At 44.8% G+C, this 24,324-nt stretch overlaps 1 protein-coding gene across 1 annotated transcript in view; it reads left to right on the top strand.

Annotated features, from left to right (window-relative positions):
* The window catches only part of LOC144754936 (uncharacterized), a 403,817-nt gene that overhangs the window by 358,173 nt on the left and 21,320 nt on the right, over positions 1-24,324 (top strand). Inside the window, exons 34-35 of the mRNA XM_078643299.1 lie at positions 18,235-18,301; positions 23,381-23,564. Of these exons, the coding sequence (XP_078499425.1) occupies positions 18,235-18,301; positions 23,381-23,564 (251 nt within the window). The remainder of the gene's footprint in view (positions 1-18,234; positions 18,302-23,380; positions 23,565-24,324) is intronic.

The following is a 24,324-nucleotide window of genomic DNA, read 5'->3' as shown; positions in this document are numbered from 1 at the left end:
AGCATGTGAAACGCAATCAAAGGCGGAGGACAGATCCACGTATACCATATAAATGGCACCAGGTTTAGCGTGGGAGTATTTGGATGTTAACAGGCTTAGATTTAGGGCCTGTTCGATGGTTCCAAAGCCCTCCCTGAAGCCAAACTGTAGGTCCGAAAGGATGTTTTTATCTTCTACCCATTGTTGTAGCTTTTCAAGGAGGACTCTGCCAACTACTTTGCCCAAGGAGTCGAGGAGGGAGATTGGTCGATAACACTTAGTGTCTTGTCGATCCCCCTTCTTGTAGATTGGGACCATGATGGAAGATGACCATGAATCTAACAGGCCGAGTTTTGTTGTTGCTATACAAACTCTTGTGATTATTGGTACCCAAAGGTCAGGAAGATGTTTAAATAGGTCGACTGGGACCCCATCGGGGCCGGGGGCTTTCCCACACTTGCTTGAGGATAGCGCCATTTCAAAGTCCTGCAGATCAACCTCCAGTGATATAGGATAGACTACTGGATTGATATTAGACTGGGGATCTTCGGTATTGGGTTGCAGTTTGAAGATTTTTGAAAAGTGGTTCACCCACATATCCTCGTCAATAGCCACGTCTATTTTTGGGCCGTTGGAGTCGGTTAGCGAGGGAGACTTGACTATTTTCCAGAATGCCTGGCTGTCTTTCTGAAGTGCACTCTTGTGCAGAGCATTCCACAAGGATTGTTTTAATTCTTTTTTCCTTGTACTTCTGACAGTGTTATACTCCCGTCGAAGAGTTTGGATGTTTGTTTTATCTCTGTTTGGATTTCCGAGAGCTTTCCTCAGGTTGGTCTGCGCTTTAGTACAGTCTCGATTGAACCAACCTATGGAGCTTTTCTTGTTTTGCTTAGGTGTTTTGGTTAGCAATTTTTTAACTTGTTCTATTATTGCGTTGAAATTTTCCAAGATTTGATTTGGCTCCGCGTGGGGGTCGAGACAGATCAGAATATTATTGTAAGCGGATGTTACTAACCGTTTTGTGAGAATATTTGGGTCCACTTTTTCCCATTTTATTGTAAATCCGTTACTTTTACCCAGTTCAAGCCTATTCTGTGTTAGCGTATTTGCTATGGTTGCCATCCATGTTCTTGGTTGGTTTGTTTGGAGGTTTAGGCTTAAAGCGGAGTGATCACTGAGATTGTTTTCCAAAATTTTAATGTTATTAATTTGGTCTTTCAAGGCTTCTGCGACTATTACATAGTCCACGGTAGTCTTGTGGCCCCTTCCTCTGTAAGTAGGTTCTAGTTTATTGTTTAACTGTTGAATGGGGTTTATGATTTCCAAATCCAGATCGGAAAGTATTTTGTTCATAGCTGGCCCCACTCCTGAATGGGTAAAGTGGACTAGGGGGTTGTCATGTTCGTCCACCATTCCACAGGTGTCATTTTTGGGGCAGGGATGAAGGTTAAAATCTCTTCCCCAGATTACATGGGCATTTTCCTTTTTCTGTTTGGGGTGGCAGTGTTCGATAATTTTTTCTTGAATTAGGGAAAGAACATTCAAGAAGTTATCATCCTCTAGGTTGTTATATAAGTTGATTATTGTGATGAAGAGTTTTTTCCCAATTATCAGAGTGAGGATCTGGAAGTTCGATAATAGGTCTGCCTTGTAGATCTTGATGTCAGCGATTGTATTTGCCAGGTAGATTACCAGTCCCCCTTTGGGTCTACCTGGATTGCTGGGAAGGGCAGGAGATGTGAATGTCCTGTACCCCGCAAGGTGAAGGGGCATCGTTGCCCAGGTTTCTTGTAGGCAGATGATTTGAGTGTCCTTTAAGAAAGCGGCGACCGAACCGTCCTCGATTTTGTTTCGGAGGCCAGCCACATTCCAAAAGACCAGAGAAAGCTGAGTGGATGTATTGTCTAGGGCTATGTTTTTCGTTTGTGGAGGGGCAGAGATGGAAATGCAAGGAGCCAAAGTTATTTGTGAGGGCTCCGGGGTTTTGGTTTTTGGTCAATCGACCATTTCCAGGCCGCTAAACCGGTTCATGGTCGATATGCCTAGCCAGTTTTGCCCATTAATGGTATCTCTATAATTGGGGCCGTATAGTTGATGGGGTGGTCTCTCCCACTGCTCCCAGTTTCTAACTCTGTTTTGTGGGCCCATGATCTGCCATGGTACTTCTCTCTGCTGATGATTCCGATTTGCTGACCACCAGGAGTTATCGGGGTCGCTATGTCGAAGTGGTAGTTTTGACCCAGTGAGATCTAACTCCCACGGCTGCGGGATTGGTTTCCGCCAGATATTATCAGTATGACGTATATAGTTGTTGTTATTATACCTTTTTGGGTAGAAGTAAGACAAAGATCTTGTTGCGATCCCCCCTGAGGTGTTGTTATATTCCCAGGAGCAGATATACTCAGCTATACTGGGGTCCTCGAACGTGATTACTATGCAATCTCCCCGGATGTTTTTTTTCCTGTAACCTACCCACGAGGTCCGGCATACTGATGCTATTCTGCTGTTCCAGGGTGGCGGGACGGGGCGGTTTGTGTTCAGCCAGTACTGGACCTTATTCTTTAATGACCAGTTGGGTTCAGTCCCCTCACCTGTGAGTTCGGGGACCCCCGTCATGACTACCACGTATGGGGATGCCTCAGGTGGCATATTTAAGGTAGGTCTCTGATCGGTAGGCCCTCTTGGGGCACCTTTTGTTTTTGATAGGTTTGTATTTATTGTGGCAGGGGTTTTAGGAGCAGGTGTGTTTATGTTTTGGGTGATTACTGTTGATGTCGATTGACAACTGGTTTGTGATGAAATGGTCAAAGGCTTGGGAATTGGTTTTTGTGCAGTGGGAGGGTTTGTTACTATTGGAAGTTTTACTGTAATTTGTGTTTTGGTCTGTGGGGGAGGTAGAGTTACAGATTTCTTAAGTACAGGAAGTGTAGTCGTGGGGTTTGGGACTGGTTTTGGATGGGGTTGTGGGGGTATAGGGTTAAGAGAGCCTGAAATTTTTGTTAATTGACTCTCAATATTGCTAAGTCTGGATTCTAGAGGGCGAATGTAGGAGTTTAAGAGAGAGGCTATCTCCTTGATTAGCCTCGCTAATTCTCTTTCTCTACCTGATTGTTGTGGGCTTGGGGGATCTGGAGTTGAGGAATCTTGGAGGTCGTGTGGTAAGTGATGTATTATTACAACATTATTTGTTGAGGGGGCAGAGTGATGGAGTAGTGCTGGCGGGTTTGTATCATCGACCAAAATTGTGTGCTCGGTCGCTTTGGGGTTTTCGATGTGCTCTGGGTTTTTCCTAGCATTCCTTTTCTTTATAGCTCCCTCCCGCCTCCCTCTCATTTGCCTTATTTCTTCAGGTGTTGGGTCGGGGAAAATATCAGGGGGGTTTTCTAGGTCGCTTTCTGTAAAGGTTACAGAGAGTTGCGATGCTGAGAGGTCTACATTATTTGGAAGACTAAGTCTGTTTGCGGTCACCGTGGTTTGAATTGACGCTGACTGTATTTCTGGGGTTCTTGCGATTGCTAGTAATCCCAATGAGGATCGACGTGCGATTGCAAGTTCGGTTGAAACTCTCCTCTCAATTAGACTTATGCTTTGGTCGATAAATGTGTTTGCTTTGGCCAAAAAGTCATCCATTGGGCCTAATAGTTTTTCTCCTATCCCATTCTTTTTAAGTTTTTTCTGCTTGTTGGATCTTGTATTCATTTTCCAATGGTTGGTTGTTAAGAAATCTTTTTGTGTTGTCTGTCGGGTTATATGACAAGTCAAGGAAATGATAGATTCCTATATTAGGACGACCAGGGTGTAGTACTTAGGGGGGGTGGGCCGGACCGGACTCTCACGTTCTCGAACGGCCTCAAACGGCCCGCTCTTTGCCCGGTCTTCGCCCCGGGCTGCGACCCGCGCGTGTCCCGCGATGCGCGTCCCAGGTAGGCAGATTGTGGGGGTGTGGCACTGTGAGGGGGCGCGGCTCTCACGGGAAGAGGACCAGCTGGAGCTGTTGAATACTGGTCCTCGCAGTCCCGGGGCCGGCGCCTCGTCCTCCTCTGCTGCCTCGCGGTGATGACAAACTCCCAGCTGCGCTGACAGAGGTGTTGTTAGCTACTCCTGTAGCAGGGGCGGTGATTACAGGGCTCCAAAACAGTCCGTGGCAGCAAAGTCTATTCAACGAGTGGCACCCGCGAAGCGGGTGCCGCGAGAAGTTGTAGGGCTTGGCTGGGGGCGTGGCACTGTGAGGGGGCGCGGCTCTCACGGGAAGAGGACCAGCTGGAGCTGTTGAATGCTGGTCCTCGCAGTCCCGGGGCCGGCGCCTCGTCCTCCTCTGCGGCCTCGCGGTGATGACAAACTCCCAGCTGCGCTGACAGAGGTGTTGTTAGCTACTCCTGTAGCAGGGGCGGTGATTACAGGGCTCCAAAACAGTCCGTGGCAGCAAAGTCTATTCCACGAGTGGCACCCGCGAAGCGGGTGCCGCGAGAAGTTGTAGGGCTTGGCTGGGGGCGTGGCACTGTGAGGGGGTGCGGCTCTCACGGGAAGAGGACCAGCTGGAGCTGTTGAATGCTGGTCCTCGCAGTCCCGGGGCCGGCGCCTCGTCCTCCTCTGCGGCCTCGCGGTGATGACAAACTCCCAGCTGCGCTGACAGAGGTGTTGTTAGCTACTCCTGTAGCAGGGGCGGTGATTACAGGGCTCCAAAACAGTCCGTGGCAGCAAAGTCTATTCCATGGTACATGTATATGGAAGAAGAGGCATAAGTGGAGCCAGGTGTTTGGTTTAATAGTGAACATCTGCGATATCAAAAGGGAAAGGAGTGGTTGAGGATGTTTCCACTGTGTAGTGAAGAAGTGAGATCCTGGTGATTTGATTTTGCTTTTATTTGATTTTAAATTTATACAGCTCAACAACTGCCACCAGCATCAAGGCAGGTGGGTGTGCCCCACTATGTTACAAGGTGGTGATGGGTAAGTGGGTGTGTCCCACCAGGTGAAATGGAAAGAAAATATATTTAAGAGATATTTAGACAAAGCCAGCATAGTGGAGAATTTAAGAAAGATCCCTGTCTTAGTTTTCACTTATGAGCAGAACTGTGGACCACTAATAAGGAGTCAGGAAGAAAACAGGGAAAGAGTGGGCCTAATTCACAAAGGTAAACTTACACGTTTGTGTAAGTTTACACCTTTTTGGTGTTCACAAAACTGCATTTTAATAGTAAGTTTACGAGTGTGGAGACTCTGCAGTCAGGGAAGAAAACTCCACACATAAAAAGATAGGGTTGTCCTATGGAGTAGTCTTTGTATTCCTGAAGCATTAATACAGACTTAAACTACCTAGATATTTGGTAGTGATAACAGTCTGTCTTTCCAGAGCCATGACTGCATGTTTTTTCCACTAATGCAACATAGGCAGTTTGACCCCATTCTTTTGAGGCACATTATAGAGTCCTGTTGGATGCACATCTATTCAAACCTAGTCTGTCATGACCACCGTCATGAAGCCATGCAGAAGAACATGCACTTTGCTGAGGACTGGTATGATGATAAGCATCCTACTCTGGGGAATACTTTTGATTAAGCTCCCTCAGGTTTCCCTGCAAGCTGAGTAAGTGGTGGGACTGGAGACAAGCTGGAAAGGAGCTCCTTTGCTGTAGCTCCTCATGTGCAATGGCTGAAGGGGGTTGAACCATTGACACATTCTGTATACACTCCCTATGGGGTCTGATCTAGAAAGTGAATGATGTTCTGAGAAAGGAACGGCTAAAAAGTTCTGATGAACACAAATACCCTTCCTACGTAGTATCATGTAAGGTATATTTATTTCATAAGTTCTCACAGACAGTTTACGCTGTGATATCAGACTAACCAGGATAATTACCTAAAATAGGATTCTAGTACAACCACATGCACTGATCTGCAACTATTTAAGAAGCATTAGGAAATGTCATCTTTTTTATAAGTCTCTGTCGTCAATAAGTATTACGTCACTATATTGCAGTCAAGATATCATATCGACTTGCAAATCTACTGTATCATTCACCAATGTATCATGCAGGTAAGTGGATGAAGCATTAAGAAGATATAATATATACTTACCTGAATGTGATAGTTGATAGAATGAATTGCCTTTGTTTGCAGGTCTGTATTTTGACCGTGATATATTGACATCCCACCCACCCTGCCGATATTTTCAGCATTGGCCGGACTGCCATGATTACCAACATGGACAGGCACTGACATGATCAGCAAATTCCAGGATTTGTTTAATATTTACAAATAAGTGAAGATAACAACTGGACATGGACAGGTTGAGGGTCATTGCAACATTTTAATGGCGGGCAGGGTTTCTTGGTTTGGGAAGCCAACAAAATCTATCACAGGGGACTGTGTGGTCACTAACCTTGAAATCCCCAGTCATGACAAAAAAGCTATTACCTAATAACCCCTCAGAATCGACACAAATATTAGCTCTTCCCCTCGGATTCTTTTATAAACCCTCAATGCATCACCAAGGTACAATCAGATCAGAAATAGGGCTCAAGATTTCACCATTAGTGGAGCTGGGTTTATTCACATCTACAACAGAGAGAAAATACCACCCCTTTACTACCCACGTCAAATCAATTTATGGCACTGACGTACATAGAGGCTTGTGAATGACTGAGTACTAGGGAGAAATCCCAGAATGTAATGGGGCATGTATCTCGGGAAACCTTGACTGAGGAAGTTCCCCCTCCAAAGGACAAGCATACCTTTACAGCTATTACATGGATCATTGCAGGACTGGGGCAGATATTCTTGGATAAGGATTGGTTAAAGAACAGTCACATTTTTGATTTAATATGCCTGCAAGATACCTGGGCATTGGGTCCTGTTAGCATAGATGGATACAGGTCATATTACACTGATCCAGTGCCAATCAGGGATCGATAATCAATAATATCACAACACAACACGGGCCCACAACTGAATGACCCTGTATTTAGTTTCAAGACTAAATGAACACTAATGAAATCAGTTGTTCGTTATACATACTCGTATTTAACACTCTAAATACCTAACTGAGCCTGCATATCAAACTTCTTTCCTCTGGTCGACGGACCTAAAGTTGAGAAGTTGATGGTAATAATAAAACAATTTATCTATCTATCTATCTATCTATCTATCTATCTATCTATCTATCTATCTATCTATCTATCTATCTATCTATCTATCTATCTATCTATCTATCTATCTATCTATCTATCTATCTATCTATCTATCTATCTGTATGTCTGTCTGTCTGTCTGTCTGTCTGTCTGTCTGTCTGTCTGTCTGTCTGTCTGTCTATCTGTCTGTCTATCTATCTATCTATCTATCTCACTAAATAAAAACCACAAACTTAATGTAAGATTTATAGTTTTTATCACCAAATAATGTAAAAATATGAGTTCAAACATGTATAGAATTACAAGGCAAATAATGCATTAATCACAGAGAGAGAGAGAACATATCAATGCAAACAATGTCAAACTCATATCAAAATGAATAAATGCACATGAAGGAGTGGATAGGCGAAGAGACAAAAGCTTCTGAGACAAAATACATTTGCAAATTATTATGAAAAGTATAGATCATTTAGCTCATACTAACCTTAGGAAATAGAGAAATACCACCCTCTGTCCACAGGGATAGTAGGGGTTCCCTGAGACGATTCAGAGAACAAAGATAATCAGGAAACTGGTTATAAGTCAGGAACACGAAACAGAAAGGCCTCAGCAAACCGACGGACAGCGACAATCTCCCTCTAAGCTTCTTCCCAACCGCGCCTCTGCTACCTTAACCGCACCTCCTAGGGCACCCCAGTTATACCCTAAAGCCTACATATCCACCCCACAGTAGTTGAAACATTTACAAAAACTCAGTCTCTCATTGGCTGATTCGGGGGGTGTTCTATCACACCACCATAGTCATGATCATCTTTGATTAACGCTCTCTGTCTTTGATATTGTATATTACATTAGCCATGTCCGATGACTTCACATTTCCTTTGGTAAATAACAAGTTGCAAATCACTACACTTTCATTGCTCATTGCTGTCGCTTTCTACGGAAGAAGTTTGTATATTTCCTCCGTTCACATGACCATTTTTTCGTTACTTGCCAGACAAACAAAGCCTTTATGAAGGTTATGAACGTTAGCCTCCGCCACTTCTCTCTACTCTCTGTCAGTGCTCGGTTTTCAGCATAATATGTCATATTTGTCCATTTAACTCTTTAGGATTCATGCAGAAATATAGGCCCATACTTTTCTCTTCAATGAATAAAAACACAGACATTATTAGTTTCACGAAATATACTTCTCATTGTTTACCTCTCACCATTTGCACTAACCCAATGTTTTGTTTCCTAGCAAGAGCATTAATGTGCAAAGACAGCATTATTGTTATTAATTTTTCAGAAGCAGAACAAAAATGATGCCTTGTCTTTCATGCATTAGTCTTAGCATTAGTGTATGCATGTGCAAAGCATTTCCCAATGTGTTCGTGTTGGTGCATACTATTTTCACAGCACACTATAAGTAAATATTACTAGGTAGTTAATTCGAGCAGGTTTTATTTTCTCAAAGAGACCTGGGCAGTGGGTCCTTTTAGCATAGATGGACACAGTTCATATTACAACCCCAAAATTGCCTTATCTGCTGGAAGGGAGAAGGGCAGGATTGTGACATTTTTAAACAATAACCTGAGATTTGAAATGTTATCATCTTATAATGAATGTCAATATTTTAATATGTTAAACCCTAAAGGTCCAGAAGGTAACACTATATTGCAGATTAACTTTTATAATAATTTATTTGGGGTTGAAATGCACAAATTTGTTGCCACAGTGGAGGAAAATAAGAACAGGATTTATGGTTTATGTAGGGAAGATCCGACAGTGCTGTGGATATGCGATTTTAATGCACACCCCTGCCCCCTCGCACTAACTCCAAACTGTGGCTTTACAGATGAGGATGGAGAATGTAATATTCACTTCACCCATAACCACTATGGGAATGCCCTAAATAAACTTATTTTTATAAAAGTTTTGGAGGTTATGAATCCCTGATCGGAATCCACTGGCCTTCCGGTAGAAACCTTTTGCTCCTCCCTATACAATTCCTTATTTGTTTTTTAATAGCCTCAGCTAGAATAGGAGGAACGCTTAACAACAGGAAAGCTGTATTTCTGGATTTCAGCGATCATGCAGCTGTAACCTGGTTTATGAACTGGTCGGGTATACATGGCCCTAATTTCTCACATATAAAACCCACTATAACAACAAACAATGGGATCACTCCTAAGTGGGAAGGTATTGATAAGACTGTTCTCATTCCCTAGGTAGTTACAAGCAGAAAGAATGAAATCGCAATATGCTTAGATCCAAATCAAGATCCACAGTCTACAATTGAGGCCTTACAAGCCATTTTGCTTGAGGTAAAAAAGAATCTCTCAAAGAGTGGTGGGTCACATAAACCCATGGGACTGAAAATGTTTGATCATAACTGCACTAAAGCACTTTCCACCAATACCGAACTGTCAAGTCTGTACCAAATAATTCCCTACTTGTGTATCAGGCCCGTCTAAATTACTTTGTGGTCAGGAAGAATAGACTAAAGATATTGAAAGAAGGAGGCTGGTAAAAATTACTTATAGCATCGATTACAAATAACACAAGGGATTTCTGGTAAACGATTAACGCCCCATTTTTAGAATTGGACTCTGATCCCAATCTGGATATATACGTGGATGAGGAGTCATGGATGGAGCTTTTTAGTAAAATTTTTAACGTTTCGGGTGAGGTTTCCGGGGCAATGGATGAAGAGTCTGCTCTAGTATTCAGCACCACCCTTACTTTTAATTATGCGGAGATAGGTGAAGCTTTGGCACAATGCACCAGTTTTAAGGCACCTGGTATAGATGGTGCCCCAATAGATTTTTTCACAGATTCCCCCGACCTCTGGGGTCCCATACTTACTAACACATTGTTGTCGTGGGGGTTGTGCGGGCCGGAATGACAGGCGTGGAGGCCGTATATAGTGGGCTATATCTTTTTATTAGTTCGTGCACCAGGTCAAGCAGAGACAAATATACAGATAGGGGTAGTTCCGATGGGGAAGGTGCTTGGTTGAGGGTCCCAATGACAGCTCCTGGATGTAGGCGGTGACTCTGCTGGAGGGGCGTCGTTCACCAGGTCGGTTCGGCTTCTTCCTCGGCTGGTGGTTCCTCGGAGGGGGTTTGAGGAGAGATAGAAAAAGGGCCGTTAGTCTGACCGTTCCGAACGGTATGAGCGTCTCTCACCGTCACCAGGAGTGCAGAAGGGAAAGCGGACAGTGAGGGAGGTAAGGGGAGGGAAACGATCCAGTCGGGAAGGAGAGGAGGGTGCCGGAAGATAGTGTCAGTGCGAGGAATATCTTACAAGTGCCAGTGTGGGCGAAGGATGACTTTACTCTATATACAGTGTTTTAGTGAGACCAAAGGGGGGGGTTGGTGTTAGCTTACGCTAGGGTTTGGCACGGTATACACACTCTATTTACAGGGGGCGGTGTCGGCTTACGCTAGGGCTTTGCATGATGTAAACACACAGGAGGAGTTGGTACTCACATGCCCCCGCCGTAACTCTCCCGCGAGTTACGGCCGCTCTCCAGCGTCCTCCAAAGAACTCCACCAGTCCTCCGTCCAGACCTCGTCGTCTTCTCCTTCTTCGTTCTGCTTCTCTGGGGTGCCGCCGTCGGTCTTCTGCCACGAGTCGACCTCTCTGCACAAAACGCCGTCTTCGCGTCCTGCTTTTTCTTCCTCCGTCGTCGGGTAGGGGGAGGGACTTCCGGGGTCACTCAGGAATGCTTCCGGTTGTTCGTCATTCCGGCTCGGGTCCTGCAAGGAGGGAGAAACAAATGGAGTCCGGGTTGCCAGGGATGCCGTCGGCACGGCCCGCGAGGCTCGGGACCTTGAGGGAGGTGTCGGGTCGCTCAAGGTAGGGACCATGCTTCGTTCACATCCCCTTCCCCTAGCTGTCCTTCTTGTTCGGGGTGCAGGGGGAGGGTATCGGGAGAGGTAGTCGGCGTTGCCCTGATCAATGCCCTTCCGGTGCAATGTCTTGAACCTATAGGGCTGGAGGGACAAGAACCAACGTAACACATGGTCGTTATGTCCTTTGTTGCGGGCCATCCATTCCAACGGAGCGTGATCGGTATACAAGATGAATTCACGTCCATCCAGATAGTAGCGGAGGCTTTCTACTGCCCATTGGATGGCAAGTGCCTCTTTCTCTACTACCGCGTAGTTCATCTCCCTTGGAAACAATTTTCGGCTTAGAAAAAGGATGGGCCGTTCATCGCCGTTGTGGTCCCTCTGGGACAGAACAGCTCCCAGACCTTGATCGGATGCATCGGTCTGAAGGATAAACGGTCGGCCATAGTCTGGGCTGATAAGCACCGGACCTGACAACAAGGACTGTTTAAGAAGGTGGAAAGCTCGTAACAGACGAGAATCAGGGTGCTTCAGTGCGTCTTCGGTCTTCGTTGCCTTTTTCAACAGATCGGTTAGAGGGGCCGCAGTCTGTGAGAAGCCAGGGATAAATCTCCTGTAATATCCCAAGAGACCAAGAAATGCACGTAGTTCTTTTCGTGTTTGTGGAAAGGGAATAGACTGGATGGCTGTAATTTTATTGTTCTGGGGACGGATTACTCCCTCACCTAACAGATATCCCAGGTATTTCACCGTTTGGGCAGCAAGGGTGGTTTTTGCGGGGTTGATGCTGAACCCATAAGAACCCAGGGAGGAGATGACTTCCTGTAGGTGTTGTAGGTGTTGCCCCCAGTCATCACTGTAGATGATTATATCATCCAAATAGGCTCCCGCATACCGGGAATGTGGTTGTAGCAAGTGATTCATGGCTCTTTGGAAAGTAGCGGGAGCACTGTGAAGTCCCAAGGGCATCATGGTGAATTGATACAGTCCATCGGGGGTGGAAAAGGCTGTTTTTTTCTTATCCTCCTCTCTCAATGGGATCTGCCAGTACCCCTTACAAAGGTCCAGCGTACTGATGTATTTCGCCTTTCCTATACGTTCAATCATCTCGTCAACCCTAGGGAGGGGGTACGTATCAAAGGAGGAGATTTTATTCACCTCTCGGAAGTCGATGCAAAACCTGATCGAACCGTCCGGCTTGGGGACTAGTACAATGGGTGAATTCCAGCTACTGACGGACGGTTCTATGACCCCCAGGCGCATCATCTGTACTATCTCTTCTCGAATTACGGCTCTGCGGGCTTCAGGGACCCGATAGGGCCGTTGTCGTACCGTTTTTCCGGGCTCGGTTATGATGGCATGTTTGATGACTGAGGTACGGCCTGGAAGGGAGGAGAAGATCTTTTGTAGCGAACTCAAGGACGTCCGTAGATCCTGTCTTTGGTTTTCGGGCAGATCCGGATCCATGCACACCTCATAGGACAATTCGGGTTCTGCACAAACCAGTACAGGAAGAGGACCGACCCAGGCTTTCAGGAGGTTTATGTGGTAGATCTGGGAAGTATGTCTATTAGGGTCTGTTTCAACCTCGTAGGTGACCGGCGTTACTTGCCGTAGGACAGGAAACGGGCCCTGCCATTGCCCTAGTAGTTTGTGATCCGAGGACGGGATCAGGAGAAGAACCAGGTCCCCCGGGACAAAAGACCGCGCTTTGGTTCCCTTATCGTACTGGCGCTTCTGATTGGCTTGGGCCGTCACCATGTTCTGCCTTACGATGTCCCGTATTTGCCCCAAATGTGTCTTGAGGTTTTCTACGTACTCAGGGAGAGGCCTGGTTCGGTCTGGTTCGGCCTCCCAGGCCTCTTTGGCCATATCCAACAGAGTCCGTGGGGGTCGCCCATATAAGAGCTCATAGGGCGAATATCCGGTGCTGGTCTGCACCTTGCAGCGGATCGCAAACAGTGCTAGGGGTAGCATCTCCTCCCACCTTTTGCTCTCCAGGGCCAGCAACTTTTTCAGGGTAGTCTTTAGAGTGGCATTGTAGCGCTCCACCAGCCCATCCGTCTGGGGGTGGTAAGCTGAGGTCCTTATCTGCTTAATGCCCAGCCGTGAACACACCTGCCTCATTAGGGTGGACACGAAGGGAGTCCCCTGATCGGTTAGGATTTCTCTAGGGAAGCCTACCCTAGAGAATATCGAGATCAAGGCTTTGGCTATGTTCTGGGTTGTGGGTTGTCTCAGGGGTACAGCTTCTGGAAAACGGGTGGCGTGATCGACCAGTACCAGAGCGTATCGACAACCACTTCTGGAGGGTAACATGGGGCCTATAATGTCCATCCCTACTCTACTGAAGGGTACATCGATCAGGGGTAGAGGCTGTAAGGGCACTCGGGGGGTCGATACCGGCTGTTCTTTTGGCACACCGGGCATGTACGGCAATACTGTTTTATTTGCTGGTAGATACCTGGCCAATAGAATTTCTCCAAGATAGCCTGTCCTGTCTTCTCGTCACTAAAGTGGCCTCCCAGCAAATGACTATGGGCGAGAAACAACACCTTGTTTCGGAATGGTTCTGGAATTATCAGTTGTGGTGTTTGTTGTGCCCCTCCCTTCCTGTATAAAAGGCCGTTCTTTTTAAAGAAATAGGGACCTACTTGTAAGGGGTCTTCGTTTTCCAGGGCACGTCTCCAGGCATCTTGTAGGACGGGATCCTCTTACTGGGCGGCGCGGAACTCCCTGTCTGTTTCCCAGGGGTGTTCTTCCGCTCTGACGGGGAAGACGGTGGCATGGCTCCTTTTCTCTTTCTTCTTTTGGGCTTTTGATTTATACTGTCGGTCTGAGGTTTCTTGACTGGGTTGGTCATTTGGAAATGGGGCTTCCAACCACCACTTTTCCAGGGAGTCGGTGGTCTCATGGAGGAGATGTGGTAGGCCCGAGTAGTCGCTGCCCAGTATTACTTGCTCCGGGAGGTTCGGAATAAGGCCAACGGTGAGTGTAGTACCCGGATCCGTTGGGTGTTGTACTCGAACCCGGGCGGTGGGGTATAGTGTCGTGTCTCCATGTACGCACTGGATAGCTACCGTACCGGTCACTGGTCCCACAGGGTTTGGCAGCTCCTGAGGACAGAGTACGCTTTGTCTGCAGCCTGTGTCAGCGAGGGCTAGAACAGGGTGTCCCTCGATCCGTACCGGGCAATGAAATCTAGGGGGGCTTGGTTCGGCAGGGAGGCATACAAAGTTCCGGGCGAGACCCACCTCCATTGGTTCATCTTTCTGAGGACACACTCGGGCGATGTGTCCATATCCCCCACAGTGATAACACTGAGGACCAGGTGGGGGTGCTCGGGGCATAACAGGGTACGGGAACAAAGGGGTTGGCTCCTGTTTCTTGGGTAGGGGAGGTCTCGATGGTCGGGTCAGGTTATGGGACTGGGGACGGTGTGGATGTTCCTCTTTTGGCCTCTGAAAGTCTTGAGCGCGGCTGTAGGCACTGGCGATCTCTACCGCGCTCTCCAAGGTGAGACGGGCGTGTTGGCGAACCCATTTTTGGGTAGATGGATGTAGGGAAGCCAGAAACTGTTCCAAATAGATCTTGGAGAGGATATCTTCTTTCGTGGCGGAGGCGGATCGCAACCAGCGATCGGCCAGGTCCCTGATGCGAAAGGACAGAGCTCTTGGGGTTTCTTGTGGTCCTTCTTTAGCTTGACGCAGCTTCACCCTGTAGGTTTCGTCGTCTTTGCCTAGACGTTCCAGGATACAGGTTTTGATGTCGGCATAAGGTGTTTGGCCCTGTACATTGGCCTGTTGATACGCAGCCTGTAACTCGCCAGTAAGTAGTGGTCCTAAATAGTGACCCCAACGATCAGGGGGCCAGGCAGCGGCTTGGGCCAGCCGCTCGAAGTTAGTAAAAAAGAAGTCCGGGTCTTCTCCCGGAACGAACTTTTGGAGAACCACGGAGGGGAGGGAGGTGATAGGTCTTTGGTGGCCTAGTACATCCATGAGCTTTCCCATAGCTTTGTCTTGTGCCGCCCCTTGACCCTTCAACACGTCATGCAACTGGCCTCGGTCATCCTCGGCGGTTTTTAGGAATTGCTCCATCATCTTCCCCAGTTGTTCCTGGGTCTCGGCGAGTTTCTTCACTGCGGCCTCCATGCTTCCGGGCAATCCCACTTCTGACACCAACTGTTGTCGTGGGGGTTGTGCGGGCCGGAATGACAGGCGTGGAGGCCGTATATAGTGGGCTATGTCTTTTTATTAGTTCGTGCACCAGGTCAAGCAGAGGCAAATATACAGATAGGGGTAGTTCCGATGGGGAAGGTGCTTGGTTGAGGGTCCCAATGACAGCTCCTGGATGTAGGCGGTGACTCTGCTGGAGGGGCGTCGTTCACCAGGTCGGTTCGGCTTCTTCCTCGGCTGGTGGTTCCTCGGAGGGGGTTTGAGGAGAGATAGAAAAAGGGCTGTTAGTCTGACCGTTCCGAACGGTATGAGCGTCTCTCACCGTCACCAGGAGTGCAGAAGGGAAAGCGGACAGTGAGGGAGGTAAGGGGAGGGAAACGATCCAGTCAGGAAGGAGAGGAGGGTGCCGGAAGATAGTGTCAGTGCGCGGAATATCTTACAAGTGCCAGTGTGGGCGAAGGATGACTTTACTCTATATACAGTGTTTTAGTGAGACCAAAGGGGGGGTTGGTGTTAGCTTACGCTAGGGTTTGGCACGGTATACACACTCTATATACAAGGGGCGGTGTCGGCTTACGCTAGGGCTTTGCACGATGTAAACACACAGGAGGAGTTGGTACTCACATGCCCCCGCCGTAACTCTCCCGCGAGTTACGGCCGCTCTCCAGCGTCCTCCAAAGGACTCCACCAGTGCTCCGTCCAGACCTCGTCGTCTTCTCCTTCTTCGTTCTGCTTCTCTGGGGTGCCGCCGTCGGTCTTCTCCCTCGAGTCGACACCTCTGCACAACACGCCGTCTTTGCTTCCTGCTTTTTCTTCCTCCGTCGTCGGGTAGGTGGAGGGACTTCCGGGGTCGCTCAGGAATGCTTCCAGTTGTTCGTCATTCCGGCTCGGGTCCTGCAAGGAGGGAGAAACAAATGGAGGCCTGGGTTGCCAGGGACGCGGTCGGCTCGGCCCGCGAGGCTCAGGACCTTGAGGGAGGTGTCGGGTCGCTCAAGGTAGGGACCATGCTTCGTTCACACACATTTAATGCCATAGTAAAAGATGGACCTCCTGCTTCTTAGAATAGAGCAGTTTTAGTACATATTTACAAAAAAGAAGATAAACAAGACCCCAGAAATTATAGACCAATTTCCCTCCTTGACAGCATAGCAAAACATATGAGCAGAGTACTATTAAATAGATGGGAGGAATGGGCACGGATAAACAACATCCTGATCCTGGCACAATATGGCTTCAGAAAAGGTAGAGGTACTCAAGATCAATGCTTGAACCTAAGTCTCCTTATAGCTAAGTACACCCATGCTAGGAAGGATAAAATATTTATGGCCTTCATGGATCTTAGCACAGCCTTTGAATGCGTCTCCCATTCCCATCTATGGAGGATCATGAGGGAAATGGGGGTAGACCAGGAAATAATTACCTTTTGTACTCGAAAGCTGAAGCATGTGTAAGGTACTGTTTACAGGGTGAGTGCACCAGATGGTTTCCAGTTACCAGAGGAGTTTGCCAATGATGCATCCTTGCACCCTTTCTGTTTTCGTTATATACAAATGGGGTGGAGTCTAAACTGCTAGAATCAGCCGTAGGCATTCCCAGAATAAACAAGATGTCCATCACGATTTTATTATATGCAGAGGATGCAGTTTTAATTGCACGAACAGGAAGGGCGCTCCAAAAATTGTTAAATACGTATGTAGATTTTATGAAAAGTCTGGATCTTCATACAAATTAATCTAAATCATTTGTTTCAATTACAGGTCAAAAGTTAAAAAATCTCCCGTCCTTTTTTATTTCTAATCGCAAAGTGGTCCTGGCAGAGTTGTTCGTACCTACGGGGTAACCTTTGATTATAAGGCATCCTGGATAAGTATGGTAGAGAATCGTACCACCGTGCTTGAAAAGAGCATAAATGCCATTCGTTCATTTTCAAAAAAGTTGGGAACAAGAAACCCAGATATTTTAAGGAAGGTTTATGGGGCCAACTACAGTGCAGTAGCTGCATAGGGTGCGGAAGTGTGGGCCAACGGGCAACGGGAGCACGGAAGGGATTAATGTAAAGGCGACGCAAACAATAGAGGACTGTTTTTGGAAATCAATGATGAGCCTGCCTATTACATGTTCCAACTTCAAATTACAACAAGAGTTAAGTATCCCCAATATAACTGATTCGATAAACGTAGCACCCATTCTCCTATGGCACTCAACATGGTGCAGAGATATTGTGTCCCTTACAAAACAGATAATATTGGATTGTTTATCTCTAGAACATAAAGATGATATTCAATGGCTAAAGTATGTGAAACACACTCCACATACCCTAGATCTAGGTAGCCTTTCTGAATTCCCAGGAAAATGTGCAACTAAGGTGAAAATGTTTTTTAAACTCATTTTTTAACCGTTGCTAATAATGTAAGAATAAATGTAAACTGTAGTAAACCGACTGTTAAGGAATAAATTGAAGGCCCACTGGAGGTTGAGGGGATACCATCCTATTTGGAGTTCCTAACAATCCCTCGACATAGACTTATTCTCCTAAGGTTTCGCCTTAATTACATCTCCTGCATGTTGGGCCATCCCACTGGTATTTACTCTACTAATACCCTCCCTTGCTGTCCATGTGATGATCTCTCACGCCAAACGGATTTGCACATTTTCTTCTTCTGTAAATTTTATTGTAATGATCGGGAAAGGTTTTTAACTCCCCTTTTGCGTAAGCATAATTTTAGACAATGTTGCCTGGCCCTATTCTTTCTTTGAATGCTGCCTGACCCTTTAACCTGTTACAGTGTTGCTTCCTTTTTGTGTATGTCTATAAAAACCAGGAAATCACTTACTTATTGATATGAATTAACTGCTCTCTTTTGAAGTTCTTATCTGTAATGTGTATTTGAACTTTTATGATAAATTTTGTATTAAACGAATAAAGTAATTCTGGCTGACTGACAATAGATTGGTTTTTTTAGTATGTATATGAAAAAAAAGACAACCCAGAGCCTTACTTATATGCTAAGTGGCAAGATAAAACATTGTCGGACAAGCAGACACATCTACTTATTCTGGTGGAAAATGCATGAATAGCAGTGACATGGTTATTTCTCTTTCGTTCTAGGGTTCTGTGCCCTGCAGGATGTCTGGCTCGGGAAGAAAAAGTATGGGGAACTGGTATCTACACTGATGTAAGACTGTTGTGCTGTCAGATATGTATTCTACACACGTCTTCCTCGATGATGTATTTTGTAGAAGTAAAGGAAGTATTGAAACACTCATGAGTGTGACAGCTAATCAGGAATCTTTCTCCCAATGGTGGTGTCATATCTAAAATACCATCTATTTTGTTTCTTTCGCTCTTTATTTCAATTTTTTAAAAAAAGCAATCAAAGGTTTTCAGTGCAGTCCTCACAGGTTCTGGCCAAATCCAAAGAACATTACGATGAAGTAACAGTCCACATCCATTCTTACAACCTAGCCTTCCCCGAATCACGGTACGGCACTACACAGCCTTTTCACTATATTCATGTTATATGACAGCTCATCAAAGCCTAAATCTAAGGCTTAACCTTGGATTATGTGATGGGATACTGCTATAAAAAACGTGATTTCAAAGAGCTCAATCTATAAAACAATCAAATGGCCAAAGGTAATGCCAAAACTTTATTCAATAGTCACCACCACGGAGGAAAATAATCGTAAATGCCCAAACATGGATAAAGTAGTAGTTACCATTCAATAGGTTTTTAGGTCTAAGGTCCTAGAATTCAGGAATAAATTAAAGCCTGCAACAGTAGAAGATAGCTCAAGTGAATCTTTAAACACCATAAGAGTTTGTAAGCAAAGAAAAATCTGCAGGCCCATGGCAATCTAACAAGGATGGACCAGTATACATAGTTACCGTCACCCAGAGACTTCAGAATGGAACAAAGTTCTCTCAAATACAAACTTGTCAGATGTATCTGAGAATTGATTTCGGTCATGATGTATGAATATGAAGAAAATGCCATTGGCAGTAGCAAGGCAGATAGAAGCTGAAATATTGTTTTATTTATAGAGCTTGCTGTTGCCCAGAGGCGTCCTCAATGAAAGGAGATAGGGTGAGAGGTGGGCTGCTCAGTCGAGGCTACTGTTTGCTAGAATAAGGTTTAAAGCTGGTGACAGAAGTGGAGGTTATTGGAAGTCAAACGAATGTTGAGAGTTTGTTCCAAAGTTTAGTTGCAAAGTGGCTGCAAGAGGTGTAGATGTGTTGCAGAATAAAGACATTGTGAGACCAAAGAGATCCACGTAGACTATAGGGCAGAAGAACAGAGTGAGATGGCAAATAGGAAGTTTTAAAGAGAATTGGTTTGGTCACCAGGAGCCAATGCAGGTCGGTGGCATGATGATAATAGAAAGTCTTTGAATCTTGGGATCAAAATACTCTGTTGGAGGACAAAGCAGTATGTGAGGAAGGTCATCACAAGATTTTGTTTTAAAGTGATCGTTATAGTTTTACAGAATTGTACTGGAGCATGGGTTCCAACCCTTGTATTCAATGATAGTTCGTTCTGCTACATGAATACTAGAACATTATAATCAACATTAACATGATCATACAAAGGTCATCACATAACTATGAGTGGTCCTGGGTCAGGAAAGGACAACTGGTGAATGACACTAAACTGTCGGTTCTACTTACCATGTTTGGATGGTTGACAGTGACTCTCTTGTGCGCTTTCTAGGAGATTTGTCATGACTCCCTATCTATGACTTTCAGTGCTTTTAGCTTCTATCAGGTAGCATAACCCCTGTTGTCATGCAAAAATAAAAACTCAATAGGCATTAATAGTTGCGGCCCTGCTTTCTAAGGATCATACAATTTAAGAACTTTACAGGACCCTCTAATGCCTTCAACCACAGTGATACATTATCATATTTGTGAGACAAAGCTAATGGAATAATGTCCCATTTGTTGCACGCTGCAGAGCTGCCATTGCTATGATTTAAGTCTGTGATAGTCTACTTTTTGGTCCCTGTCCACTTTTTTTTCCCAGTCCTTTAACCAAACCAACTGTAGCAGAGCTGAGTTTGACTTGCTGGATATGGCAATTCATCTATAGGCCAGGACGTATGTGAAGTCTGTGACCATGCTAGTGGTTTGTTATTCTTTGACCTGGGTATTTGACTCAGGAGACACTATTTGGGCTTGCAAGCAACGACCCTCCCTGTGAAGTTTGACACTGTTGAGACCCGAAGCAGTGAGTTTTGTGGATGGATTACTCTGTCTAACACATGGCGGATATCTCTTCCACCTTATTACCTGCGCATTATATTCTATGGCACAACAGACAATATATCGACCACATTCGTGTTGGAGTAACCTGTCTGCCAAATTCTAAATCAGGCCCTATATCTTAATACTAGGCTCATTACAATGATTGCTATAGAAGGGTCTTTCCAACAATGGGCAATTTCCCTAGTTGACAAGTCTGGGGTCTATCCTCGGCACTTGCAGTAATTATGGATTTTCACATTTAGGAGTTTTGTGATTAGTGTTTGTTCAAAGTATATTCTCTGTATCACTAGCTTGGGTGATGTTGCCAAAAAACAAGATTTCTATTCAGGTATTACTCTCAGCAAGCCCCCCAAAGCCAGTTAGGAAAGCATCACTGCCTTCTGTTGCCTCAGGACCCAAGATGCTGTGACTTGGGATCAGTGCTCTAGGCAGACACTGAAAGTACTAGGTATGTACCAGAACAAAACTCCCAACTAGTGTTGCCTACTGTGAGTTAATGCTTCTCTCCAATTATCAGTGCTTGAAGTTGCTGGGAAAAATGTTTTAGTAGCATTAGAGAGTACCATAATTTAGGCTAACACATTTTTCTCTTTCTGTTGAAGAGAGGGGAGGGAGCCAAAGCAGGTTCCATGTGCTTTACTCTGCGGCTTCTATTTGGAGTTCAGTCAATAGGCCTGTGATGCTGCAATGCTGGTCAAAATGTACCTATGAATCCACTCGTTGGACTAGCCTCTCTTATACTGGATCTCATCCTATGCCCATATTAAGAGAGGACTGTTATTTGTGGAGGTGATACCACACCCCGTAAATACTGATACTGCCAGGCTTTGAATTTACTCAGTGTGGTGTTTCCTCCCAATTCCATGTTCTGCACCTCAGAATGGGGGATGACATAGTAGGACCTCATGTTTTCCACCATTCAGAGCTATAATTAACAAAACATTGTGATTTTTAACTCACTTAAGTAAATTTGCACACTTCTAATCTAGACAATAGAGGGTGCTATTCAGTTCCTGTAGTAGGTATTAGTATTTTATTGTCTTTTATGTAACTTTGTGGCAATAATGTTAAGTCCAATATCCTATGGTTCTTGTACAAAGATATGACTTAAATATATTTTTTTACAGTTTGTATATGCGAAAACAAACATTGTATTTTATTGTATAAAATTGGCAATGTTATAGATTTTTATCTTACAGTAATCATTAAAATGAACGAATCAGTTTATTCCTACTTGGTTGATAATATTCTTTTTTTAACAAGCGAGTTAACTGGTCTTCACATGATCAATAGTAGCTGAACATATTTGAGTGATCTCACCACCAATGCAGTAGTGGTTGTATGTCAGATTATCAAAGCAGAAACATCATATGACATAAATATATGTTCTCAATATTATTTACAGAACTGTTGTCTTATTGGATGTATATTTCCTAATAATAACTCCAATGAGGCACTATTTTTGTAGACAAGATTCAGGATACGAAGTATGTCAGATAATACTTTGTAAATGATATTCTGGTGCCTTTCTGTAGTGATAGGTCATTTCTGCTGCATGCTGCCAGCACAATGAAGTGGATGGAGGAGCAGAAGTCATTAATCTATTATCAATATAAAAATCTTCCTCCAAACAAATTCATCATGATGAAGATTTTACATTTGATGCAAAATTTTAGGCTACATGTACGAAGCTTTTTTAAGGTCGCAAACATCCCGATTCACAGAATCAGGCCGTTTTTACCACAAAAAGGCTTGTCTTTGTGTACAAAAGTCGAATTGCGAATCAGTAACCTGTTACGGAATAAAAGATTGAGTTTACGATTCGGTATTTGGTAGGGGTGTGTTTAGGGCATCCCTTCCAAATTCCGATTCACACTGTTATCTAATAATGTTTTGCAACCGATTTCCAGTCCAAATCATTACTATTTAACCAACAGCTCGGAGGAGGTCGTAAACCTATTTGTAAATGGGAAGGGGTCCCCAAGGGACCCCTTCCTCGTTGGGAATGTAAAAAAAATATTTTTGTAGACCACTGTCTACTCTTGGAAAATGAGGCTTACAAGTTAAAAAAAATCCAAGCACATCCTATTTTCCTTTAGGAAAAACAGGCTGTATTTAAAAAAAAAATCCGCTTTATTGAAAAGCTTTGACAGAGAGGGCAGACATGGTGGTCTGCTGACCCCAGGAGGCCCCCATCCCTGTGATTGCTGTGAGTCCTCTTGGGTCTCAAATTGCGACTACCTCATTAATATTCATAAAGTAAGTCAATTTGCGAACCCCCTCTAGAAATCGCTATTCTAAAGATAATTGTTTACCACTTTAGGAATTGCGGTTTCCAAATTGTGATTCTGTAAGAATCTCAAATTGTAAATGGCAATTCCTAATGTTAGCACATCTGGCCTAAGTTATTTATTTAGTCTATATCTATGTGAATCAACAGCATAGATTTCAGCAGAAGTGGATGTTCCAGTCTCTCATTATTCCTTTTTTGTGTATGTTGTAAATTCCTAACTGCAATATAGCCTTATTGGCTCGCTGCCAAGGGCTATACTGGTTATAAAAGGCCCTGAGCCCAAGTTATCTGCCTGAGCCACAGGTGAGGGACTATAACGTGGAAGATTCGGAGACAGAAAGGCTATAATGCTATTAGAACATTCTACTCCCCGAGGGTAGAATGTTCTAAACTGAATAGTGATTAAAAGTAAGACAAACATTTGAATGTTGGAGCAGAAGGCTTACACCAGCTAGCATTAGTCCTGAGTCACTTCATTGTCTCAAATGGTGCTCTGGCATTCCAGTATTCTAAATGTGTCAAACTTTCAGCACTTGTAGCATTTATATTTGATTTCCCCTCAATCGCCGTAGGGTTGGCAAGATGACTCAGAGTTTTTCAGGTCCTGGTTATTTCATATAAGAAACAAATGTTGGCTAGAACACAAAAGAGGTAATGATAAAATCTCTTCTGAATAGGTTTCTTTTCTCTCCTCAGGACTCTTCCATCTGCAGAGCCGCTATTAATGCTTGCAGACTCACCGATGCTGGAGGCCGAGTGACAGTGGAGAAGCAGCCGGGACAGAGCTGCTACCAGGGATCCACAAGGAACGGAGTAACAACCCAAAGTTATGAATCCTGGTCACGGTCTTTCACAATTACAAGCCCTTGGATCTCTGCAGGTATATAATTATTGCCTTTTCACACCTGAAGTTTTTCCAAGGTACTGGGTTAAACCCTCTAGATAAAGCATTGAGTGGCGAGAACTTGAAAACAAAGTAATTCTGAATACGTTATATTATGTTATGTAACATTACTTTAAGTTGCTATGTTATTATGGCGTGTACATCACACATGAGGGTATTCTGCAGCGGAACAAAAAGTTACTGCCTGGAGGTTTGAGACTAAGCTGAGATAGAACAAACAGGTTTTTCCATAGGGGTGTGCAGAACGTGGAGATTCACTCCATGGCATTCCGCAGAGTTATCTAAAAACAAGCGGCTCAAGCTGATTTTTTTGCTGGGAGCTTGTACCACACAAACGGCACCTCGTGGCATGTCAGAGGGTGCTATTTCTTTCTGCCGCTCGGTCTATTTTGTACTTGAGATGCAGCTTTCCCGCCATGAGTGGTAGCTTTATCAACACCAGTGGTAGACACCTGCCACACCTCCCGCGTTGAGAAATCTCACCAGGAGACAATCTAGCGCTTGATTTTCTTGCTCACACTTGCCAACGCACTGTTGGCATGACAAGCGTGAGAAAATAATCCACCACACGGCGGTTGGCTGCATTTTTCTGAAACTCAATAAACTCCACTCAAAGAGCAGAGTTTCCTACCCACCACTAGTTTTAAGTGTCTTTGGGTGAAGTAAATTTTTTAATTATTGGTTTTAAAGGATAATAGTGGCCCACTATGCTGGAATAAACTTAAAGAGAAAAAGT

Source organism: Lissotriton helveticus, chromosome 1_1 (genome assembly GCF_964261635.1).
Source record: "Lissotriton helveticus chromosome 1_1, aLisHel1.1, whole genome shotgun sequence".
NCBI lineage: Eukaryota > Metazoa > Chordata > Amphibia > Caudata > Salamandridae > Lissotriton > Lissotriton helveticus.
This window is presented reverse-complemented; position numbering and strand designations above follow the sequence as displayed.